The sequence below is a fragment of the Rutilus rutilus genome (assembly GCF_951802725.1).
Source record: "Rutilus rutilus genome assembly, chromosome: 4".
Classification (NCBI taxonomy): domain Eukaryota; kingdom Metazoa; phylum Chordata; class Actinopteri; order Cypriniformes; family Leuciscidae; genus Rutilus; species Rutilus rutilus.
The window spans coordinates 38,167,597-38,191,591 of NC_140212.1; the positions used below are offsets into that span (position 1 = coordinate 38,167,597).

At 38.7% G+C, this 23,995-nt stretch overlaps 1 protein-coding gene across 2 annotated transcripts; it reads left to right on the forward strand.

Moving 5' to 3' along the window:
- Positions 1–2,026: 2,026 nt before the first annotated feature.
- LOC311289962 (uncharacterized protein) lies at positions 2,027–18,723 on the forward strand. 2 transcript variants are annotated; one of them, XM_084408236.1, is made up of 4 exons: positions 2,031–2,094; positions 2,792–2,960; positions 17,273–18,329; positions 18,414–18,723. In XM_084408236.1, the coding sequence occupies exons 2-4, from the start codon at positions 2,840–2,842 to the stop codon at positions 18,517–18,519; spliced, it is 1,284 nt and encodes a 427-aa protein (XP_084264362.1). In that variant the 5' UTR covers positions 2,031–2,094; positions 2,792–2,839; the 3' UTR covers positions 18,520–18,723. The 2 variants fall into 2 exon arrangements, with proteins under 2 accessions (XP_084264361.1, XP_084264362.1); XM_084408235.1 differs by having other exon boundaries at positions 2,027–2,094; positions 17,273–18,723.
- The last annotated feature ends 5,272 nt before the right edge of the window (positions 18,724–23,995 follow it).

Consider the following 23,995-nt stretch of genomic DNA (forward strand, 5'->3'; position numbering starts at 1 on the left):
TTTGCCCCCTCACATATACTAATGTGCCACAAACAGGACTTTAATATCACCAACCATTCCCATGTTATTACGGTGTATCCATATAAATGGCCCACCCTGTATATCACCTTAGAGGGCCGAATTCCCAATTAATGTCCAGTGCCTACGAGAGGAGTAAAGAAGCCAGTGTCAAGAATTAGATTCCTTCAATGTTATTGATTAGTCAAATGAAGAATGAACTAGTTACAATTATACATGTTAACAGAAGTAGAGTTGTCAAAAGTACCGACTTCGGTACCAGTCGGTACTGAAAAAATGTGACGCTTTGAGCTTTACATGTTGAGCAGAATCGTAAACACCTCTGACTGTGACTTCATTGACTGGAAGTGACATCTTTCTTTTTATTTATTCATATAGTTGGCATCAAACTGTATAATTCTTGTTAACAGAATTAAAATCAGATTATATATATATATATATATATATATATATATATATATATATATTATTAAGGGTGTAACAATACACGTATTCGTATTGAACCGTTCGGTACAAGGCTTTCGGTTTGGTACGCATTACAAACCGAACGATTTGTTGGACCATTTTTCTTGCCGACCTAAATTTTGTTAGCAGTTGCGCCGGCGCGACCACAATGTTGCCCAATATCAAATGGCAAGCGGAATTAAAGCGGAACGAAACTGCGCTAATCATTGTGCTTAACGGACCATTTGCATTTATGAGTTTGGGCCAGTGTCAGTGGCAGCCATCTTGATCAAGCGACACTGTTACTACACAGCGCTAAGAGATCCAGCAAAGAAAGCATTTGAATTTGCCACAAGCAATAACAAAGCTGCGAGATTTAGAAGCATTACAATTTCTCCGTTATTAACCGTAGATCTTTATTAGATCAAACAACGCTGACGTAGAAACCAGGAGAAACACTGTGCCTTTAGTACAATTAGTTATAGGCTTTAAGTCAACAAATCAGAAACATTCACCAAGGATTTAATGTAGTAACACTAACTGTAACCATGGAAGTTTGGCAGGAATAGTAAAATGCTTTCAAGTATGTCAAACATCTTTTTCCAGCACTTCAAAACTCAAATATTATCATAATTAAATGTTATTTTTAATGTGATGACAAAAACATTATTTGTTCATCCTTCAAAGATTACTCCCATTTATAAAACTAAAAGTTTCAAGATGTAGTAAAACTCACACTCATTTAAAAATACAAAAGACATTAAATTACTATTGTAACCAGTAGGTGGCTGCCATTTCCACTCCCAAATATAATTTTTTTAATATTTTTGCTTTTGAATTATTATTTTAACGTTATGAATAAAATTGCTGCCCTCAAATGTCTATCTGGAGCCTTGCAAACTTAAAATAAAACTGAAATAAAATAAAAACTACTACAATATTATATACAAATTTTATATTAAATTATATTAAAGGAGCTGCTTTTTTATATGCTGCTAAGAAGACACCCAGCAGGGATGGGTCAAGTATAGCTCCTTCATTCTTTAAAGTAAAAAAAGATCATACTTTATGATGTTAGTTTTAATAATAATAATACAATTTTATTAAATCAAGGAAATTTCTCCGGCATTTCTTTCTTTTTGCTGTATTGAAAACGTACCGAACCGTGCATTTTGTGAACCGTTACACCCCTAATATATATACAAAAACAAGCCATGTAAATCACCATTAAACAAAACAAAAGTAAAATAACAAAAAAGAAGAAAGCATTTCAATGTGTGTTGTGTTGTCACACATCATTAACTGTTCTTATATTTTAAGTATATTTTCATTATAATAAACTGCAATAATTATATTGTAACTGCTATAATAATTATTATATTATTAAAATAGAGAGACTATGTATTTAAATTTGGACACATGTATGAACTCTGCTATATGAACTCATACACCCCTTTTAACATGTTTGTTTGTATCACCTTTGTCACTATTTACATTTTTAATATAGGGATTATCTGGTAAAAATAGTTAGTACATTTCTCTGCACTTCTAAGACTTTTATTTTGGTATGGATATATGACGTCATAAGGCTGCGGCGCGCTCCTGCATCTGTTGTGATTCGGCTGAATAAAGGTTAGTTTTAAGAATTTAAACTGGTTAAAAAGATAGAAACAGCCAGGTCAATGTTGTTGTTGTTGTTTTACAAGCGATGTGTAATTATATGTGCTATTGTATACCATTGTAGTGCATTATCTAACTTTAATGAAGACTATTTTTGTGAGTAAAGCGCATCCACACATGATAAACAGTAAACTTGCGTCTCATTTCGCTCCCCTCTATCGTGAATCAGTTTATCATAAACACGAATTCAGTCACTGGTCAGTAGTGATGGAGAAACCGAGCTTTTCGACATTCCGAGTCAATTGAATCAAATACTTTACAAAATGATTCAGTGATTCGAATCGTTTGAGTCACGACACGGGATGCTCAAACAGAGTAAATGAACGAGAACAACAGACACTAACATGTGTAATGACAGCTTTTACAAACCAACTGTTAATGTTTTCATGAACGTGTAATAATTTAAATATAATCTATAATAATTATACCAAATGTAGATCATAAAGCCTAAATATGAAGTGTCTGTATAGTTTTTATTAATCTGCAGATAGTTTTGAGTGTTAATCAGATGATTTAAGTCCATTAACTCTCTCTCTGACTGACTCTCTTACCAGTGAACTGAACTACCGAACTAGAGCTGATTGAGACACACTCAGAGATTTAGTGAGGATTTATTTTTCTTTCTGTTAATTATTCTCATCTTAAACAGGACAAACCACACAGGAAGAAGCGACTGAGATCCACGTATTCTATAAAGATGGCGTTTATTAAAGAGGAGATTGAAAACATAAAGATGGAGTTTATTAAAGAGGAGAGTGAAGACGTGAAGATTGAAACAACATTCAGAGTCAAACATGAAGAAACTGAGGAACAAACAGGTTGGTTTCATTCTCAAAGCTGAATTCAGTCATTTGATCCTTATTAAAATGTCTCTCTACAGAAATAGAGAGTATACAAAAGTATAAAAAACAGAAGTAGCCTAAACAAAATAATTATTCTGTGTAATAAACCCAATGTCTACTTCTGAATAGAGAACAATGAAAAAGTCATTATTATATTTGTCCTCAAATGTGCTTTACTAACATTTTAACATACTTAAACATAAATAGTAGTAAATGAAGCGATAAATAAGTAATAATTGATTGGATCATATGACCCTTCAGAGATGTTTAAAGCTGCTGATCTTCTCTGGTAGTCCATCATATCCGACTTTTGATTAAAAATGTCACATCCTTTGTCAAAGCAACACAAAATCTGAGTTTAGCTTGTATGTTGTGTTAATTATAACTAAAGTACCTAATTATGTTACATATTTATTTTGTATGAAACCTAGCGTGTTAGTTACTTATGGATTAAAAAGTAGCCTACCGTTGTCTCAGTGCTGCGCGAGCTCTCTCACACAGAGAGAGAAGATAATTGTAAAATGAAAATTGACGGGCTAAGTTTAAATTTGTTCTTGCTTGTTTTTTTTTCTGTCAAAATGTCAGAAAGCATTTTGTATTATCCATCCGTGTTTTTAAAATTCGTTAAATGATGGACGTTTTACTGTTAACACAGCCCTCATTATATGTCGGATTCGTCTAACTTATACTTGATATTCTTTTTAAAATAAAGCCCCTTTCACACAGCGCATTGAACCCGGCAAATTGCCGGAACGCCTTCTGTGTGAACGCAAACACGACCCGGGTTTAATGCCGGGATCGATGCCGGGTTGGGGACCTAGTAACATTGCCGTGTTCAGTCCCGGGACGCGCGCTGTGTGAACAAAAGCCGTAATAATGCCGTGTCGTAGTGATGACGCTGAAGCCGGGATCGTTCGCCAGCTGTGAAATGGTACGAAATGCGCAATTTTATGATCGAATCAGAGAAATAAATCGCAGCTCATAAGCAAACTGAAGACGCTGCTGAGACATTACAAGTCACATCGATGTCACGTGTCTTTCCGGGACATACACGGGTTGTGTGTGAACGCGCTCTCTGATTCCGGAAAATCACTGGCAGTGTGAATGAACCAAAATCAAATGAACCCGGGTCAAATCCCGGGTCACTTTATCCGTGTATTTTCCGGAATCTCTGTGTGAAAGGGGCTCAAGTGATTCGTTATGCTATTATTGGACTCCTGTCTATTCATTGTCAACTGTTTTCTATAAATATGTTTGTATTGGCTAACATTTATTCAGCTAATGCGTGTCCTGTTTAAAATGTGCAATGTTCAAATGGAAAGACAGCACGTCACAAATAGAAGCCCTTTTCCCTGTGGGATTTAGTATCATATTTGGATATTGGAATAATATATTAAGTAGCCTATCTTAATTGTACACAGTGTTGTTGTTTTTTAGAACTGTTTTCTAGGGGTTTCTTAATTTTAGACTAGTTGACCAGCTATATTGCAATGCAAGTCGTCGTCGTGTCGACTCTGCCTCTATTCATGACCACTCCTCAAGCCCAAGTTGGCCCGCTTTGGACCAAGGTTTAGACCCCTTCACGGTTGACGTCACAGGAAAATTCGCAGTGCACAGGTCGGGGTCAGAAAGTTCATTCCATCCCATTGAATTGTGTGTTAACCAGAGAATTTCTCGTCAAGAAAAAACTGCTTACTTGTTGCGTCATGGACTGCGTTCAGGATTTCTGCAGGATCTCATCCGTAAAAAAGAAATAGACGATCTATCTGTTCAGATAGATAGGCCTACTGGTATCTGCTAAGTCTGTAGCATGACACGGGTCACAATTAATGCCAGATATCAAACTTCACCTAACTATTAAATCAATCTACAGTTTACAGAAAACATTTGTGTAATCTTCTGATCATGAAGAATAAATTGTCTGTTCTATTAGATTACTATAAAGTACTCAACAATATAAAAGCTTGCAGCTTAAGATCACACATTTAAGAGACTTTGTTTGGTGAGCCGCAGACAGAGACAATCAAGCGTAGATTATGAGTTAAATGGAAAGTGTATGTAAATTGGGGCATCTCTCTGATGTCCATCCATGCCACCTGGCCTTCTTGCCTGCCGTGAGAGGGGAGTTGAGTTGATTAAGAGTTTAGAAAGAGTTTGGAGGTGTTTCTGTTTAGCCTCTACCATGACACTAAAGTGACAACAGGGCAATTTGATCCAGACTCATTGGCGCTAGGCCTGTGATTTACATGAATGAGTCCAATAGGTTAAAAGCTTTCTGAAGCTTAGAATGAATAAGTCATTGTGATTTCGTCCAGACGCTACAAAACGCACTAGCACATCCGCTTTTGGCCCGACAGTGGAAACGCAGCTATTGACACTCAAAACTGTCCTGTAACAATCTTTCTTCCTCATTTGTTCCCGCACTTACATCATCAACACCTCTCTTCACACTGGTACCTTTCCCACAGCATTTAAGATGCGAGTAAGTGCGGGTACAAATGAAGAAGAAATGACTTGAAGTAGATGAGTGGGAATAGGATCAAACAGACAGGTCGGAGGGTGATTGGAAAGGGTGAGTTTGGAGACTTCTAGAATGTGCGTGTCAGTTTGTGGTGTAGAAAATTGGCCGCTAATGGTGGTTGTATTATTTATGAAGAATGTTTGCAAAATCGTCATATGTTAGGGTTAAGGAAGGAGCAGAAGGAGGAGGGTTAAGAAGAGAGAAGGTTTTGAAAAGCGTGTGAGAGTCAGAAGAATTGATTTTGTTGGTATAGTTAGTCATTTTAGCAGTAAAGACATTAGCAGAGAATGAGGAGCCGAAATAAAAACGGACACGCCACGCAGCCAGTGTGTCGCCGGCCTAAGAAGCGAAGACCAGGGCCCAGTTGTTCAAAAGTAATCTGGTCGCATTTCGGCTATCAGATTGGATCAACTCATGAAAATGATCTGTTCAAAAGAAGAAGAAAAAAAGGATTATGAAGTTGGATTAGAACACTAACTTTTTTTGCAGGATTGAGAAAAGAACAGTATTATCCTGATCCCATCAGCAGGGTGGATACAGGGTGGATTTCAGGACTACAATGAAATATATATTTAAAATTGATTAAATAATGCAACACCTACATGTATTATGCATATTTATTTATATTTTGCAATTGATTTGTTTATAGTGATATAGTAGATAAAGTACACAAACATTAGGCTACCCATTAAGCCTTACAGTACAGTAAAGTAGAAAAAAAGGAGATTTGGTTGCCCTAAAAGAATCCCTCAAACAGCTGTTAACCTTTTGAGCGGTACAGTCCCACATATGAGATTTAAAATGTGCAGTGACGTCCCATAACGGCCAGATTCAAGCTGGGCTTTTTGCGCGTTGGCTTGCGTTTAGCCAGAGACGGACGCGCTCAGCACTATGCAGTGTTTTCAACCACATACTGTTTATTTTAGGTTTCAGACATTTAACCCTCTGATGGTCTTTATTTATGTCTACACTTGAGGTTTTTGGGGTCTCTAGAGACCCCAGACAATAACATTTAATTTTGTAACAAGATAATAGTTTTTTTTTTTACAAATGTAATTTTATTCTGTTTGTTAATGTTTTTACTCAACATTTGTGCAGTTTTTGGAGAATTTATGATATTTTTTAAATTTCAATAAATAAATAAATATTTAAATAGCCTTTTTACAAAAAAACAACATTTGATGTAAAATTCACTTTATAAAAGACCCAGATTTCTAACTTTCATTCATGGGGATAACATGGATAATTTTAAATGGTTTAATGTAAATTTTTTGCCCATTTTTTGGAAAATGCCGTTTTAAAATAAAAAATAATAATTTTAACCACTATATGGCTATAGAGCTCCAGTATATGCTATTTGCTATTAGACTACCTGAAATATATCTTTTCACAAGTTGGATTCAGTTGGATTCATATCTAAATATTATAAAATCACAATTATAACAAAAATAAAATATTTTTGTCAGTTTAGCATTTTTTTGTACCAAAAAAACCCAGTTTTTCAATAATGTTACATTATGATTAGAACCAAACCTGAACAAAATGTTACAAAGAGAAATGTTGGAGTCTTAAGATTTTATCATTTATTATTCTCATTTTTAATCTAATTCTAGATTCTAGACACACACACAATTGTGTGTGTGTGTGTGTGTGTGTGTGTGTGTGTGTGTGTGTGTGTGTGAGAGATAAAGAGAGAGAGAGAGTGTGTGAGTACACATTGTCGATGTGCCAGTGTCACCACACCACTTTATATTTGTAGTGGTTCTGCATTTTGGATGATTTTATTTGACAAATTATAGCCTTACAAATGTTCCTGTGTGTGTGTATGCGTGTATGTGTGTGTGTGTGTGTGTGTTTACATTTTCAATGTGTCAGTGTCACCAATTTATTTTTGTGGTGGTACACTGGTACTGCATTTTGGATAATTTTATTTGACAAATTATAGCCTTACAAATGTTCCTGTGTGTGTGAGAGAGAGAGAGTGTGTGAGTACACATTGTCGGTGTCAGTGTCACCACTTTATATTTGTGGTGGTACTGCATTTTGGATGATTTTATTTGACAAATTATAGCCTTACAAATATGTGTGTGTGTGTGTGTGTGTGTGTGTGTGTGTGTGTGTGTGTGTGTGTGTGTGTGTGTGCGCACATTTTCAATGTGTCAGTGTCACCAATTTATTTTTGTGGTGGTACTGCATTTTGGATGATTTTATTTTACAAATGATAAGAGAACAGTTTTTATAGTCTCAAAAATGTATTCCTCTATGTGTGTGTGTGTGTGTGTGTGTGTGTGTGTGTGTGTGTACACGCGTGTTGTGAGCAATATAATTTAGCATTGTGGATGTTTTTTGCATTGGTGGAAGTGTGCCACTTTATTTCTGTCATTTCTGTCGATGTGTTCTGCGTTGTTTCTGATTTTGATGATGAATTGTGTCTATTTTGATTGCGGGGTCTCACCACGAGTGTCACAATTTTTGTCATGCCAACATAAAAACAGATATCATTCCAATTTAAATTTTTTTTTGTAGATCTAGAAAGTGTTGAGAGCCGTAGAAGGTTTCATACCATTTGGACAAAGGGAACATTTTTTTTTATTTGAGTAAAAGTCATTTGGGGTCCCAAAAGACCCCATAAACCATCAGAGGGTTAAATAGTAAAACAATACATTTGGAGTTTGTAAAATATACACCGAATGTCTATGGAAGCAGCAATAACAATATATTCAAATATAATTTGCCGACGTGTTTTATCAGACACATATAAAGTGTAAGTAAATATAAGGTTTACTCTATTCTTCTGACAGTTCACCGGCCACTTACTTACATGTTTTTCGGGAGAAACTGATGAATTCAGCTCTCTAGGACCTATAGAATTTCAAAAATGTATCTCGGTCTTGGAAGGTCGCAGCGACACAAACAAGGTGTCATTGGAAAGCACTCACAGAGACCTATCCAATGACACTTTCCTAGACCGAGATAATTTTTGGATACAAAAATATATTAGGTCCCATAGCTCCGCCCCCAAAGCTCAGAATGACATGCATCTGGGGCCTCATTTATAAACGTTGCGTATGCACAAAAGAAGACGTACGCCACACTCTACGCAATAATTGGTATTTATAAAAAGCAAACTTGACGGGAAAATGTGTGGTGCTTCACGCAAACTCTGACCCAGGCGTACGCACAAAAACGGGTGAAATGAGAAACGGCGACACCGTCGGCAGATGGAAGAAACACGTGAAAGTGTGTGCATCTGGAGTGTCCCCCTCCACCTCAGTCACCACTCCACTTAATAGGGATTCCCCAATAATTGCTGCCAGTCTCTCATCAAGAGGGGTCAGCTCCGGTGTCCCCTTTCCCCCACCCGTGGCAGACACACTCTGGCGATGGAGCGCTTATTTGCATCGACTTTGATGTCCGACCATTTCTTTTTTATTTCGGCCACGGTCCGAGGTTGTGAGGCTGCAGCATTAACGGCATCTGCAACCTTTTGCCACTCAAGTGCCTTTTTGGCATTAGTAATGCCCACACTGCGCCCTCCAAACAACATTTTACTCCTCTTTTCCACCTCGCCAACGATAATTTCTACTTCACATTGAGTGAAGTTACGTTTCTTGGTTTTCCTCTCTGTGTTTGTCATGATTTCGCAATCGATGAATATTAACTTGTGGGCGTTTCACTGACTATTTATGGGAAACTATGGGCGTGACATGAACCCGCAAAAGCTGTGCAACATTTAGAATTGATTGTGATTTATTAAGGGAAAACTGCGTAGGATGTGCGTGCGCACGGTTTTATAAATCCGAATATTTCTGTGCGTACGCATGACCTATGTTTCATCCGTACGCCACTTCTGACGCAAATCCTACGCAAAGTTTTATAAATGAGGCCCCTGGTGTCATCTTAAAGGCCTCATCCGGACCTTACTATTAACCCCTCCCATGCTTCAATACGACCTTCTAATTAGGAGATATGGCCACTTCCAGTTAAAATTTAGAGCTGCCTGGGCAGAGCTATGGGACACAATAAAGGGATCAAGAGGTCATACTCATAAGAGATTTAAAAATGAGATGGAGTGCATGCTTGTGAACTTGGTCTGGCTCGAGTTAGTCTAAAGTGGTCAGTGGACGGATGGACCGTGCACAACCAGATTCAGACCTTAGGTTTAAGCCTTGGATGTTTTATTCCCCTAACCCTATTCCCCAAACCCCACCCTAAGTGAATAACAGCCCTCCCCATTTATCCGGGCTTGGGACCGGCACTGACATTACACTGCTTTGTGTAATGTCAGAGGCTGGGTTACTGTTATTTTATTTTTTTTACAAAAATACAACACAGAACACACCTAACACTGACTTATATATAAAAAAAACATTAGCCTAAACACCAACCTCTAAGCGTAACAACTACAAATTAATACTAATTACTAACAAATAACATACACTAATCCTATTATAATTACTAATACTAACACTAAACCTATAGAAATAACCCACCCCTAAACCATTTCTTTCATCACTGCATTGCGTCTCCTGCAGAACGCGTTAAAGCTGAGCACAGGAACATTCATTGACTGGCACTCAGCCATGTATTTTGCGTATGCCTCTTTATGAGGCACTTCTGCGTTGACATTAACTAATGCCAGTTCCATGCTAGTCCAACGGAGGGAGCAGCTAGCAGGGAGAAAGCGTGGAACTAGCTTTCTCACATTCTGCACCTCAGTGGAACTCTCGACCTCAGCAACCTCCTCTTCCACAGGCTCTGAGACGCTTTTTTCTGCCACTCAAAGCTTTTGTGGGTCAGAAGCAGCTGTGATCCTTAGCTTGTATGGCATACTTTCATGTAAGGCCCACAGCTTCAGACCCTTGGCAGCAAAAAACGGGACAGGGTCACAGGAAGGTCCTCAAGCAGAATTTCGGCAGCTTAAGCAGCACTTCCTTGACCCACGGCATGCCATGCTCCATGTACTTTTGGGTGTTTCTGATGAAGCTAAGCCCCCTCTGCTCCATCTCTAAACACACGTCTCCGACCAGGCTTACTGCTCGCGCTTCCACCGAAGGTTTTTCACAAAAGTCGTGGATCTCCCAGAAATCCTTGAAGGTCCACTTGACTTTCTTGTTGTTATTTAAACTGTAGAACTTCAAGGCTGGGAAGAAACGGAGCTTGTGTCCGCGTATTCCACACATTAAGCAGGACTTCACATCATGGCCTGCTTGGGCCACCATCTCTTTTGCCCTGCAGAACGTATGTGGATACACAAAAGAAGCTTTGTGCCCTGCTGCGTCTCATTAGACGTCCAGTGACGTAGTGGAGGTGGAGCAAGTCCAGCACTTGCACTGCTGGTAGGGGCAAAACCAGCAAATCCACGGACACGTGAGGCTTTTGCTTTGGTTAGAGCTGGTGCCCAGACTAACACTATACTGGAAATCCCATGTGGAGAAAGGGTGGCCGAAGAACAGCTCTTCAGAATTCACGTGTTGTAAATCTAACTGACAGGACTCTCTGAACTGCGGCGCAAACAAACATGGTGGCGCCCATCTTACGTTATAGATCAATATAAAACTTTTCAGAGAGAACGCAAAAATTTTTTTTCTCTTATCTCATACTTTTTTCCATCACCATATCCCTTTAAGGCAGTGGTTCTCAAATGTTTTTGGTCACATCCCCCCTTTAAACCTTTTATATATATATATATATATATATATATATATATATATATATATATATATATATATATATATATAAAAGCGGGACGATTTTTTTACATTGAAAAACGTGCAATGAAAAACAGGAATAGTTTCAATTTGTCATGTCATTGAATCATAACAGTAAGAGAGAATAATAGACCAGAACTTGAACTTTTAATTTAAATAACAACATTTAAATAGTTAAGTTTTGCTTTGGATGGACACTATATAAAAGCGCCAATATATTGCAGCTTTGGAGAGTGCCTCACGAGCTCAGCTTCGGTCTTCTCACCGGAACGCGTGCTAGCAGCTTGTGATTCGGTCCGCTGAAGAGGTGTTTTCTATGGCGAGCAACTTCTATGTTGGGCTTGTTCCAACAGTCTGAAGAAGAACGATTCAGTGTAATTGCCGTTCGGAGTAACCTTGGGCCCCCCCCCCCTGGGGGGCGTGCCCCACACTTTGAGAACCACTGCTTTAAGGGCAGGGGTGCCAAACTCAGTTTTCCTGGAGGGCCATAGTCCTGCAGAGTTTAGTTCCAACCCTGCTCCAACACACACCTGTAGCTTTCAAATGAGCCTGAAGGACTTGATTAGCTGGATCAGGTGTGTTTCACCTGAATTTCTGGCATTTCAGAAATTTTGGTCTCTCCTCATTACTATATCGCAGTTGAAGCAGAGCTACGAATGTGCCGGTATTCGGTAATTCGCGGTAATGAATATGCACGATATTGTTATCGCGGGCACTTCAGAATACCGTGAAAAATAATAGTTCCGAATTTACATTTTTAGACTGCACATCAACCGCTTAAAAAAACACTGCATATATGCTGCATGAAACACGTGCGCACTCTGATGTAAACAATCCCCACATGTAGAAGCACTGTGTGCATGCGGCCCAGTGCGCACTCTAGTCTAATGTAAATAATCCTCACATGGAGAAGAAGCATGGCGGAAGGAGAAATGCTGCCGTCGATTTATCCCTCTTCTAAAAGCAGAGCTGTCAACTCTACGCATTCAGCGTGAGACTCACGTAATTCACACTTTTCACACGCTCTCACGCCACATATCCATTTTCTCATGCAGAGAAAAATCACGAAGCAAAGAGGACACTGACACCGACAGACTAGACAGAGCAGGTTACTTTTGATATTAAAAAAAATTCTCATCTATCAGGTTCTGTCTATTTTATTACGAAATTCAGACAATAAATACCGTTTTGGCGCTTGTAAATGTGACGTGACAGATCGCTGTAGCGCATCAGTTCAAGTAAACCGATCATCTGTTACTTCTTATTTAAAGATACAGTACAACTTACCGAAAGGTATATATGCCTCATAAATAATATCGATCAATCAGTGTTTTTCAGCCACGGAAAGAGGTCAATAAAACTACAGGATAACAATTGTGTCACAGAACGTTACATTTACCTCAGGAATGACCAGCACGTTAGTTGACTAGAAAAAATAGAGTATTTTGCTACATATGTGCACTATATTACATATTTATTATATTTTTACCTGTGTCATTATATAATTGTTATTATAATGAGAACCACATTATATTTAACTTAATTTGTTATTTTTAACCTTTAATAATACCAGCTGATAGGGCTCTCTGTATGTTTACAGCATTATGTAAGATGTATTTTTTCTCTTCTTCTTTAGTCTATCTGCTGTAGCCTACCTAATATTTATCCAAATGAGTCAATATTGAATCAACATTGAAATCAAATCCAAGAATTGAATTGAAATCGTGAAAATTGTGTTATATAATACAAACAGTAGCCTACCAGTCATTGTACCATGTAAACATTGTAACATGTTGCACTAAACTTCTGTTTAGTTACCAAATGTTTTGACAATCACAATTACACCTATTGTGATGCAAGTTGTTTTTTTTTTACATCCCCCAATCCATCCATTTCTCTTGTGCACTTAAAATATTGTGATAATACCGTATACCGTGATAAAAGCTCAATCAATTAATCGCAGCATGAAAATTTTATACCGGCACATGCCTATACGAACCGATTGCCCTAAACTTTTGCCCATTTTTTGTTAATTTACAACACACAATTTGTTAAACAATTTCCATGTTAAACAAACTTTTTTTGAAATAAAACTGTTTTAACTAATTATTGCCGTGTTCGGAAATATTAGCCTTTAGACATAATAATTTTAATTATAGGCCTCTAATTCATTGTAATCGACCTAAACGTTTTTAGACAATTTTCAATGAGGAGGAGGAAGCTTCGATGTAATATTTTATTATCCTCACTGCGCGTTGGTTATGCGGTGATGCGCTATGAAATTATTGTGTGGCAAATTAATTATAGCCTATCAATTTAATGATAAAAGTAGGCCTTCCCTAATAATAATAATAATATTAATAATAATTTAATACATAAATTGGAAATGCTAAATCATCTTAATATTGATAGCTGATGTTTTGACATTATCTCTGGAAAAATGATATCGTCTATTGGCAGATCATTCTGATCCAGATTAAACTTTGGAAAAACTGGGCCCAGGAGAATCTGGTGTATCTTCAGATTCTTTATTGACAAGATGCTGTGTGGAGCTGCAGTCATCAAAATCTGATGTACTCCGATCGGAGAAAAGTTATTTTTCAGTCTTCGTTTGTGGTCATGAAAGCTATCACTGCTTGTGATGCGAGTTCTATCGTTGATGTCTGTAAGGTCTTTAGATTTTTTCGCCCCCATTTTATGGCTACCTGCCAGGCCTCTTCCCACCTGTTTTAAGAGCCGGCTAGGATGGAGGTTTGGGTTTTTTCAAGACATTCAGAATAGTGGTCCTTCAGAATGTCTAGACCGAAATGTAACCAGTTTCTTGCGTTCGCGTAAATCCACAGGCTTGTGGTTTCATTTGTATTAATTAAAGCTGGCTTGATTGCTGTGCTTAAGTTTTCCGCTATATTTTCTAGCCGGCGTGGTTTAGTACCCTGCGCTTCTCTATCTCTCAGGGTCTTCTCGTGATGAAAAGCCCTGAGATAGGCTTCTTATCAGTCTTCTGAAATTTTCGTCTTCGGACATTTTTTTCGCTTTTGTGCTGTATTCCCTAAGTGAAAGATAAATTAAGAGTTATGATGTCGAATAATTTAGTCCTTTTTAGCAGATTATATTATTTATTTATTTTATTTTGTGGTGGGATATCAATTTTTTAATACAATTATTAGGAGAAAATGACCAGAAAATGTTAGGCCTGTCTGGTCCACCCATTTTCGTGTGCCTGTCTGGGCATTTGGCCCTACCCCTAATCCCATTCCTCCCCCCACTTTTTTTCTGTGTCAGAGAGGAGGGAATAGGAAAGGGAGATGAATGTAGTGTAGGTAAAAAAATATAAATAAATTCTTGTTATTCAATGGTAGTACATTGTAGGTTCTCTTGATGGACCAGAAAATGTTAGACCTGTCTGGGCCACCCATTTTCATGTGCCTGTCTGGGCATTTGGTCCATTCCCTAAACCCGTCCTCCCCTCCTTTTTCAAGCAGAAGGGGGTCGGGAAGGGAGAAGAGTGTTCATGTAACCGTTTTGTTATTCTGGTTCAGTGTTTTTTTATTTTTATATTATGATTTATATTAATATTAGTCTAAAGTAGGATATTTTTATTTTATTTATTATTTATTTATTTTGTTGTATCAATTTTTTTATTTTCCAGTCTTTCATTGAGTCCTTTTGGAAATTTCCTTCCCAATTTCTTAATCAATTGCCATTATATTTTTCTCCTTTTTTGGTCTTTCCAGTGGGGATTATGTTCAATTCCCTGGATGCGTACATTTTGAACTCTGTGTCTTTGGAAATGTTTGATCAGTATTTGACTCCTGGCATTTTTTGGGGATGCACGAATATTGCATTTGTGTTGGTGTAGTCGGCTTCTAATAGAGTTTTTTGTTTGCCCGACATATTGTATCTTGCATTTATTGCAAGTGATTACATACACACAGTTCGAACTGTTGAGTGGTATTTTTGGTGCGGGGTAGGCCCTTGCTTGCCCCATTTGTCTGATAATTTTAGGTTTAGAGATTAAATGTGTGGGTATGCTAGTGGGCAGGCGACTTTTGATTAGGATATCTTTAAGATTGGGGTTTCGTTTGTATGCCGCTATAATGGTGACGTTTTGTGTGTCTTCAAAGGTTTTTGAGAAGTTTTATTGAAGTTGGTGTGTGAGTGAAGATAGCCGGAACTATCACTTGTTCATCCGAGCTTTGTTGTTCTCTCGGATTTGTTTGTTTATCACGATGTTCCTTATATATTCTCTTTAAGTTTTGATTTTGAATATCCCCTTGTACGGAGGGATCTGTAGAGAGTTCGTTTGGCATCTTGGAAATCTTCTTCCCTTGTGCAGATTCTGGAAAATCTCAAGAGTTGTGCCCGGACTATTCCCTCAAAGGTGTGTTTTGGGTGGAAGCTTTTGTGATGTGAGTAGGGCATTTGTGTCAGTTTCTTTGAAGTAAACTTTTGTATCTAGTTGATGAGTTAGAGACCTTTGAAGACCTTTTGTAGTGTCCAGAAAGTTAATTGCCGTGTGGTTTGTGGTTGTTTTTACCTTGATTAATCTATGGTGGTCATTTAGGATTTGTGTGAATTCCTCCAAGTTTTCTTTTCCGTGCTCCACAGGTATTTCATAGGACATTGTTATTGACAGGACATCAATGTATAATACCCCTTTTCCACCAAGGCAGAGCTGGTGCTGGTTCGGAGCCAGAGCCTAGTTTCAAATCGGTTCTTTGTTTTTCCACCGCCAAAGCACCAGCTCCGAACCAGTAAAACTGGTTCTTAAGTAGCACCAAATCATTGCAGGGTCTAGAACGGAGCCAAGAAAGAACCGCTTGCGTCAGGGGCTGGGGGCGGGGTTACCGTGGCCAACAAGACTGAAGAGAAACTTGTGACCGCCATTTTTAAATAGCAGCTAGTCGAGCTAATAGCAGCTCGATTATAATATCCGTCTATGTAAGTTACGGCGAGCTGCACGAACGCGTTGGATTCGCCGTGTTTGGATGCCGATTTATTTTCGCAAACCCATGAGCATCCATAGTAACGCAACGTCTATTATTGTTGATGCCTTGTTCGAGATGCATCGGAGCAGCGTGGACCGATCAGAGATTCGGGAGTGTTTGGAGATCATACGACTCCTTGTGCTTTTTGATCGCTTTCGCAGTGCTTTGATTTCATGTGCTGATCGTTCTGCGAGAAGTCGATGCATCTCGAACAAGTCTGGTGTGTTTGTGTTTGGCGCTGCCGCACTAGCGTTGCTGGGCAACATGATACGTATGCAGTGACGTAAGATATAGCTCTGTTGTGGCTCTCTGGCCGGTGGAAACGCAAACGGGTTCTTAGTAAGCTCGTCAGTCGAACCAACTCTGAACCAGCTCTGGCTCTGGCTCTGAACCAGCACCCGGTTCTTGTTGGTGGAAAAGGGGTATAAGTCTCTGGGCCCTATGCACTGTCCCCTTCCCCCCCCGGTGCAACGCCCCTGAGGATACTACAGGGATGGGAAAAGTCGGTCCTGGAGGGCCACTTTTCTGCATAATTTGGTTCCAACTCAATCAAACACACCTGAACAAGCTAATCAGTGTCTTCAGGATCACTAAGGTTCAGGCAGCAGAGTTTTTTTTAAGGGTTGGAGCTAAACTGCAGGACAGTGGCCCCCCCAGGACCAAGGTTCCCCATTCCTGGTATAGGATCTAGTTGTATGTCTCCATTCTATTTTCTCCATTCTGTCACCTGATGGAGTTTTGGTTCCTTGCCACTGTTGCCTTGGCTTTTGGCTTGCTTAGTTGGTGACATTTAATATTCAACAATATTATTGATCTGCCTTACTTAAGGTGGACGATGATGCAATTTTCTTCTAGAAACAAAATTTGTTGTATTATTTTCATGTTATCATTGTGAAGCTGCTTTGATGCAATCAAGCTTTGTAAAAAGCGCTATATAAAGGTGACTTGACTCTTTGACTTGACTCTTTGAATGTCGGTTTTGACTCTTTACATGTCTAAATGTTTTGTTGTCTGTTGCTTTGTACCCTTAAACTGGTGTTAATTTGCATTTGTCTTTTTTCGCCTTAGACCTGATGGTGCTGAAAAAGGAGAGTGAAGTACTGAATGAAATTGAAGATAAAGATCAATATAAGAATCATGAATTCATGGCAAAAGAAAAAACTTTTAGTTGTTCACAGACTGAAAAGACTTCCTCACGAAAAAAGGATAAAAAGACAGGAACTAGAAGTAATTTCACCTGCCAACAGTGTGGAAAGTGTTTCGACCAACATAAAAATCTTCAAGTCCACAAGAGAATTCACACTGGAGAGAAGCCTTACACCTGCCAACAGTGTGGAAACAGATTCACTCAAAAAGGAAGTCTTAAAAAGCACATAAGAGTTCACACTGGAGAGAAGCCTTACACCTGCCAACAGTGTGGAAACAAATTCACTCAAAAAGGATGCCTTAACAGGCACATGAAAATTCACAATGGAGAGAAGCCTTACAAATGTCCTGAATGTGGATGGAGTTTCAATCAACATGGAAACCTTAAAGCCCACATGAGAATGCACACTGGAGAGAAGCCTTATACCTGCCAACAGTGTGGAAAGAGTTTCAATCAACTCAGAAAGCTTAAAGTTCACATGAGAATTCACACCGGAGAGAAGCACTGTGCCTGCCAACAGTGTGGAAAGACTTTTGCTGAAAAAATCTGCCTTAAAAGACACGTCAGAATTCACACTGGAGAGAAGCCTTACACCTGCCAACAGTGTGGAAGGAGTTTCACTCAAATTGGAAACCTTAATGTCCACATGAGTGCTCACGCTGGAGAGACACCTTTCACCTGCCATCAGTGTGGCAGATGTTTCACCCGAAAAGGAAGCCTTAAATGCCACATGAGAATTCACACTGAAGAGAGCCGTTTGACCTGCCAACAGTGTGGAAACAGATTCACTCTTAAAAGAAGCCTAAACAAGCACATGAAAATCCACTCTGGGGAGCAACCCTACACATGCCCTCAGTGTGGAAAGAGTTTCACTAGAAATTGTCACTTTGTAGACCACATTAGAACTCACACTGGAGAGAAGCCTTTCACCTGCCAACAGTGTGGAAAAAGTTTCAACCGAAAAGGAATCCTTAACAGGCACATGATAACTCACACTGGAGAGAAGCCTTTCACCTGCCAACAGTGTGGAAAAAGTTTCAGCCGAAAAGGAATCCTTAACAGGCACATGATAACTCACACTAGAGAGAAGCTGTTTACATGTGGTCAGTGTGGAAGAAGTTTTGGGTATAAAATAGCTCTTGAGTACCATATGAGTTCTCACTTATGAGTGAACTGTTTTGTCATCAGTGTGGAATGATAATAAACATTCAAATATACAGAGACGTGGAGATCTGGTAATAGCCGCTTTTCCACTGTCACGCCAGTGCGAGCCTGGGCTTTCAACGGACCAGTCGGGGCTGGACAGCATAAAACTCTGGGGCTTTAGTTCTAAAGCATGCACATTCAAATAAAATTATCATGTTTACATCACATTTCTTTAGAATGATTATTTCTTTTTCTTTGAGCGCTCTCACCAATCCTTATACAGTGTTATCATTTAAGTCAGAGAAACAGGAGTTATGATAGAGGAGGCTATATTTTGACACATGCACAGCTAGATATATGCATATCAAGCAGTCTGGAATAGAGAGACGAGGCGTTTTGACAGATAAAATATATAACCAAATAAATACACAATTGTGATGATGTGTCTGGTTTCTACAAGCAGTATCTTTACCTTTTCAGTGGATAAGTATTTTAATTACAGTAACGCATTACTTAGTAACACACAAACAGTAAAGTAAGGGATTCCTGTTCATTTTTAGGTAATTTAATTACAGTTACTCATAATGTACTTGCGTTACATACTGTAAATTAGTTCAACAGTTCTGCATAAACAATATTGAATTTAAAACCTAAATTTATCGCCTAAAGGTAAAAGTGATCGCTGCCTCTTTAAAATCGTTAGCTGTAGTGCAGTTGCGCTTGACGAGTTCGCGAGCCAGTTGGTTACGTTGTCTGAAGTGGAAGATGTCGGCAGAAGCCAGTGGCTGTTTTACCAAATGGAAATATTCCAATTACTTCACTTTTTTGACACAGGTACACAATAACATTACGGTAAAAAACTATCGGCCGCTGTCAATAGCACAAGTAATCTACTGAAGCACCTGACAAAGCAGCATTGACGAACACTTTTGAGTGATCCATGTTTGTCGACAGATAACGCTACGGCAAGCCCTAACATGTTAAATTTTACACCGGCGGTGCAGAAAGTGTCTGAAGGTGGGCTTAAAAAATATTGCAGGCTAAAGGTTACAGTGAATTAGAAATTAGTTAATTTTGTTGAAACACATGACTACATAGGCTACATAATGTATGAAATATAATATGGCACTCGTTGCTTTGAAAGCAAGTTTCATGTTTACAGCTTGATGCATGTCATTTAACTTCTCTTTAGTTAAGCTTTTTTGTTATTCAGATATGTAGCAGAGGAATTCTGTTTAACTAAAGGTTAATTTTGTCAATAAAATGTTTAAGTATTATAGTATGTTTTAATAAAGCTAAAATGCTTTTAAGGATAAACTATTCCATGTTTGACTCATATTTAATTATTACAAGTTTAATTTCTATAGTCTTTCTGGTCAAGGTTTATAGGGATTTTAAGAAGTAATTTGTTTAATTACTTGAGTAATTAAATTACTTTTCATACAGAGTAATTAGAAAAGTATGGTAAATACAATATTGGTGATGTAATTAGTAATTAATTACTTTTTTGAAGTAACTTACCCAACACTGCAACACATACACGATACTTATCGCAGCTGTGACCAAGACATGCTGCTGCTGTACAATATAGAGTACATGAATTACGCCCCTACAGAGCAGGTGACATGATATTTGACAATACAATACAAGCTGAGTGTACTGTACGTCAGAAATCCCCCACCCCCAGCAGATCTACCACCAAAACACATGTACTTGCACTTTAGTTTTGAATATACTTTAAAGGGATCATATAATGGTACATGCACTTTTACAAGTTGATTGTACTGAAATGTGTGTTGGCAGTGCCTGTACACAACCATCATAAAATGATAAAAATCCATCCAGTGTTTTTTTTTTTTTAATCTTCTTATACGTTTACCCCTTTCTCAAATCAAGCCGTTCGACCATGTGACGTCACACGGTTGGACGCCCCTCCCACGATTGTTGATTGACAGTAGCGTTTTAACACAGACCTGCCCTTGCTCATGAGCGAGCTGTCAATTATAGTCCGCGCGGACCGGCGCAGCCATTGTTGATACGCTGGAGAACTGTCTATGAGCAGAATGGCATCAGAGATTGTGGTGTTCTGTTCTTGGGTGCAATAAGGAACACAGCAGTCATTTTGATGTTCCTAAATCCGAACCGCTGAAGACGCAGTGGCTGAGTTTGTTTTCGAAGGGAATATTCCCCACGATCAACGTCAATGCTTTCATGTTTGCGCGAATCATTTCACACACCAGACTGCTTTACAAACGAGGGTCAGTATAAAGCTGGTTTTGCTAAGAAGCTGCTCCTGAAAAAAGGATCGGTACCAACTATTCGTGTTCCTGCTGCACCTCCAGAAGAAGAAGTGAGTGTAACGTTTTATTAACCTTTATATTAATATTTATATTAATCTTTGCAAATCGCTTGCTGCACGCTTCACGATGAATGCGGCTGTTTACACTCAGGGTACATTACGGCATGTTATCTATGTACGATGTTCTCAATATAATTCATAATCCCACGTTTATAATGACACAATGCGTTATGGTTATTGTGTTATTATTAAAAACAGTGTACGCACAGAACAGAGGGGCGGAGTGAGCAAAGCTCATTATCATTTAAAGACGCATGCACTTAAACGGTAGCCTGGCTAACCTCAGACCTCTTTCTCATTGAGACGTGGTCTGGGAACCACATGTTCATTTTCTCAAATTTGAGGCGTGGTTTACGAATGCCCAGAGCCGTTAATTGGGGCGCTACGAATGTCTATCAAATGCGCCTGGACAAAGCTGATGAGATGACAGAACTGGACAACACCGTAGGATCCAGAGGCCTAGGCAGAGCCGTAGCGGCATGTATTAGGCTAGAATAATATATTGTGTTGTTATATTTTTTTATAATAAAAGAGAAACATAATAAGAGTCCATGAAAATTAAACTATAGCTAAACTGAACATGATGGGGACAGAGTGCCCCCCTAGGGAAAGGCACGGCCTCATGCCGTAACAGATCTACGGAGGGATAGGGAGGTTGGGGGTTCTGCAGGTGGACGAGGGGCTGGCGAAGAACCAGAACTAGGAGTGGACGTATCACAGCTTGTTTTCAAAAAAATACTATCAATACTATTTGAGTAAAAGGTTCATATTAATCTTTTAAATTGTGTTATGTGTTGTATTATTGTATTTTAGCTACTCTACTCTTGTTGATGCCCTTGTGTGACTTATTTGGGTCACATGTAGTAACAACAGGAGCAGCTTGAGGGCGCTATTGCCTGGAGGTAAGCGGACATATAAACTCAGGTTACCACATAGTAAGTCAGTTCGTTTGGTAGAGGGAAATCAAATGGTCGAACTTACGCTACCTTCTTACTCCTCTAAAGTCCTTTGTTGAGAACTCTTTGAGTTTCTGCTCAACTGTGAGTATGGATTGATTTATCAAAAGACAGGACATTCAAACGATAAGTTTACCTCATCTCATTGACTCATTATTGAAGAGACAAAGATCTTTGAGAGTGCTTTGCAGTTTATTTATTGTCTGTTTGGCACATGTATTAAGCGATAATAATAAATAGGTTTAAATGATAATTTGTTCTGTGAAGAGATTTATTTATCAGTACATGTCAAAAATCTGTTGAACCCTCCTCAGAGTAACATCCCCCTCAGAGAATTTTTAATTAAAGTATATTACAAACTTTTAATTTAGACCCTAAAGAATCATATTAGCTTGTACAAAAATGGCATTATATGACCCCTTTAAGAAATGGTAACACGTTGCAGGCTAATAAAGATGAGAAAAGAAACCCTCCCTCAACCACTCGTCATTGTCAAACCCTCTATACTCCTATTTGTAAATGTGGAGTCATTTGGACAACGGATGAATAATGGAGTATGACTAACATGTATTCAGCTGACCGAGCCTGAACACACGTGAGTAAATGGAAACATCAGCCTTGACAAATTTTGTTGTAAGTTGGTAAATAAAGTAATAAAGCCCCAGTTAAATGGTTATACATTTTCTCATGAACATTTTCTCATGTCCACTATGCTAAGTCGCAGTAACCTTACGTAAAAGGCTTGCTGTGTCAGGGTTCTGTCACCTCGGTCCAGTGTGTTTCTTGGTTTTGTTTCCACGGCCACAAGTTTTTCTATTGTGTTTCTGTCTTGTGAAGCGTCACACACAGCTAGTGTTTCTTGTTATCTTGTTCTGTGTGAACACTTGGTTTATGAGTATCATACTCATATGAGAACTGCGTGTTCGTGGCTCGTTCTAGAAAGTAGGGCTGTCACGGTGGCAGTTTTCTACCACCGCGGTGGTAATGGACCAACTACCGGTGGTGGTTGGGAGGTTGTTTTGAAATAAAAAAAACAAAGAAATAATACATTAAAGCCTGTAAATCATTGAACTAAATATCAGTAAATACTGGTAACTTAAATAATTAGTTATACCACAGTTATGTAGTTTTAACACCATTTAATTTTATTTTTTTACTGTTGTAATCAGTATCGGCCATGTTACTATTACAGCAATAACAATAATAATGTTGTATTACCTTTAGTCTCAGAGGTATATGCTATTGCAAGACCCTTGACGTCACAGATGGTGTAACAGTCAGCAGAATTCAAGTATTCCTGTACAGTTTGCCCCACGAGTTGCACACCCTGACCCTCTGGGATTTTAACGTGCACGGTGGCTGTGAGAAACAACAACAACAAAACACTATCAATCATTGCAACTGCTTAAAGGACATTGAAATTCAAACATTACAAGATTTATTTCCCAGAAAATAATACACTTACTGTATGGTGAAATCTTCCCACTGTCTTCAATGTCGGCAACATAAATCTGTTTCCTTGCTGATCTGGAACGCTTCAGCGGGTTCTGGAAAGTGTTACCTGGATTGCTAACGTTCCCTCTTGACCTAAAAGGTGCAATGTGGCATTGAGGAGAAATCCCAGGACGTGGGCCAGCGCTTGGTGTCATGGCGGCCGCGGTGGTGTGTTCTTTAGTAGTGCAACATACAGCAAATTATCCTCGGTGACGCATTATATCGGTCTGAAACACGCCGTTTGGGTTTGGGAAATAGGTTTCCCTTGTTATGTCATCCTCCAGATATATGCTCTCCGCCTCCATCTAAAAATAATGGTACAATCTTAGCGACTGACTATTGGCCTGATAGCCATTCAAGCTGGCAAGGTTTACTAAAAATGTGTAGTAATAACGTTAACGTTACCTTAAAAATAGATCCAGCCGATCCCTAGAAATATCTCTGGCCATCATATTCAGCCGTTTAGCACCATGATGCAAGCTGAACTGCAACAGGTCATCCATATTTATCACACTTCGAACGACTTGCTTAAGAAGAACACTAATGATCTCGCGATTACCTACAGTACACCATCCACTTCCGTTCTGCCCCAAAACTTGTACTTTATCTGAAATATTAGCCTAAACTGATAAAATAAACAATCAAACAAATTTAAATATGCTGCCATACCCCTGTGGAGACATGACCAC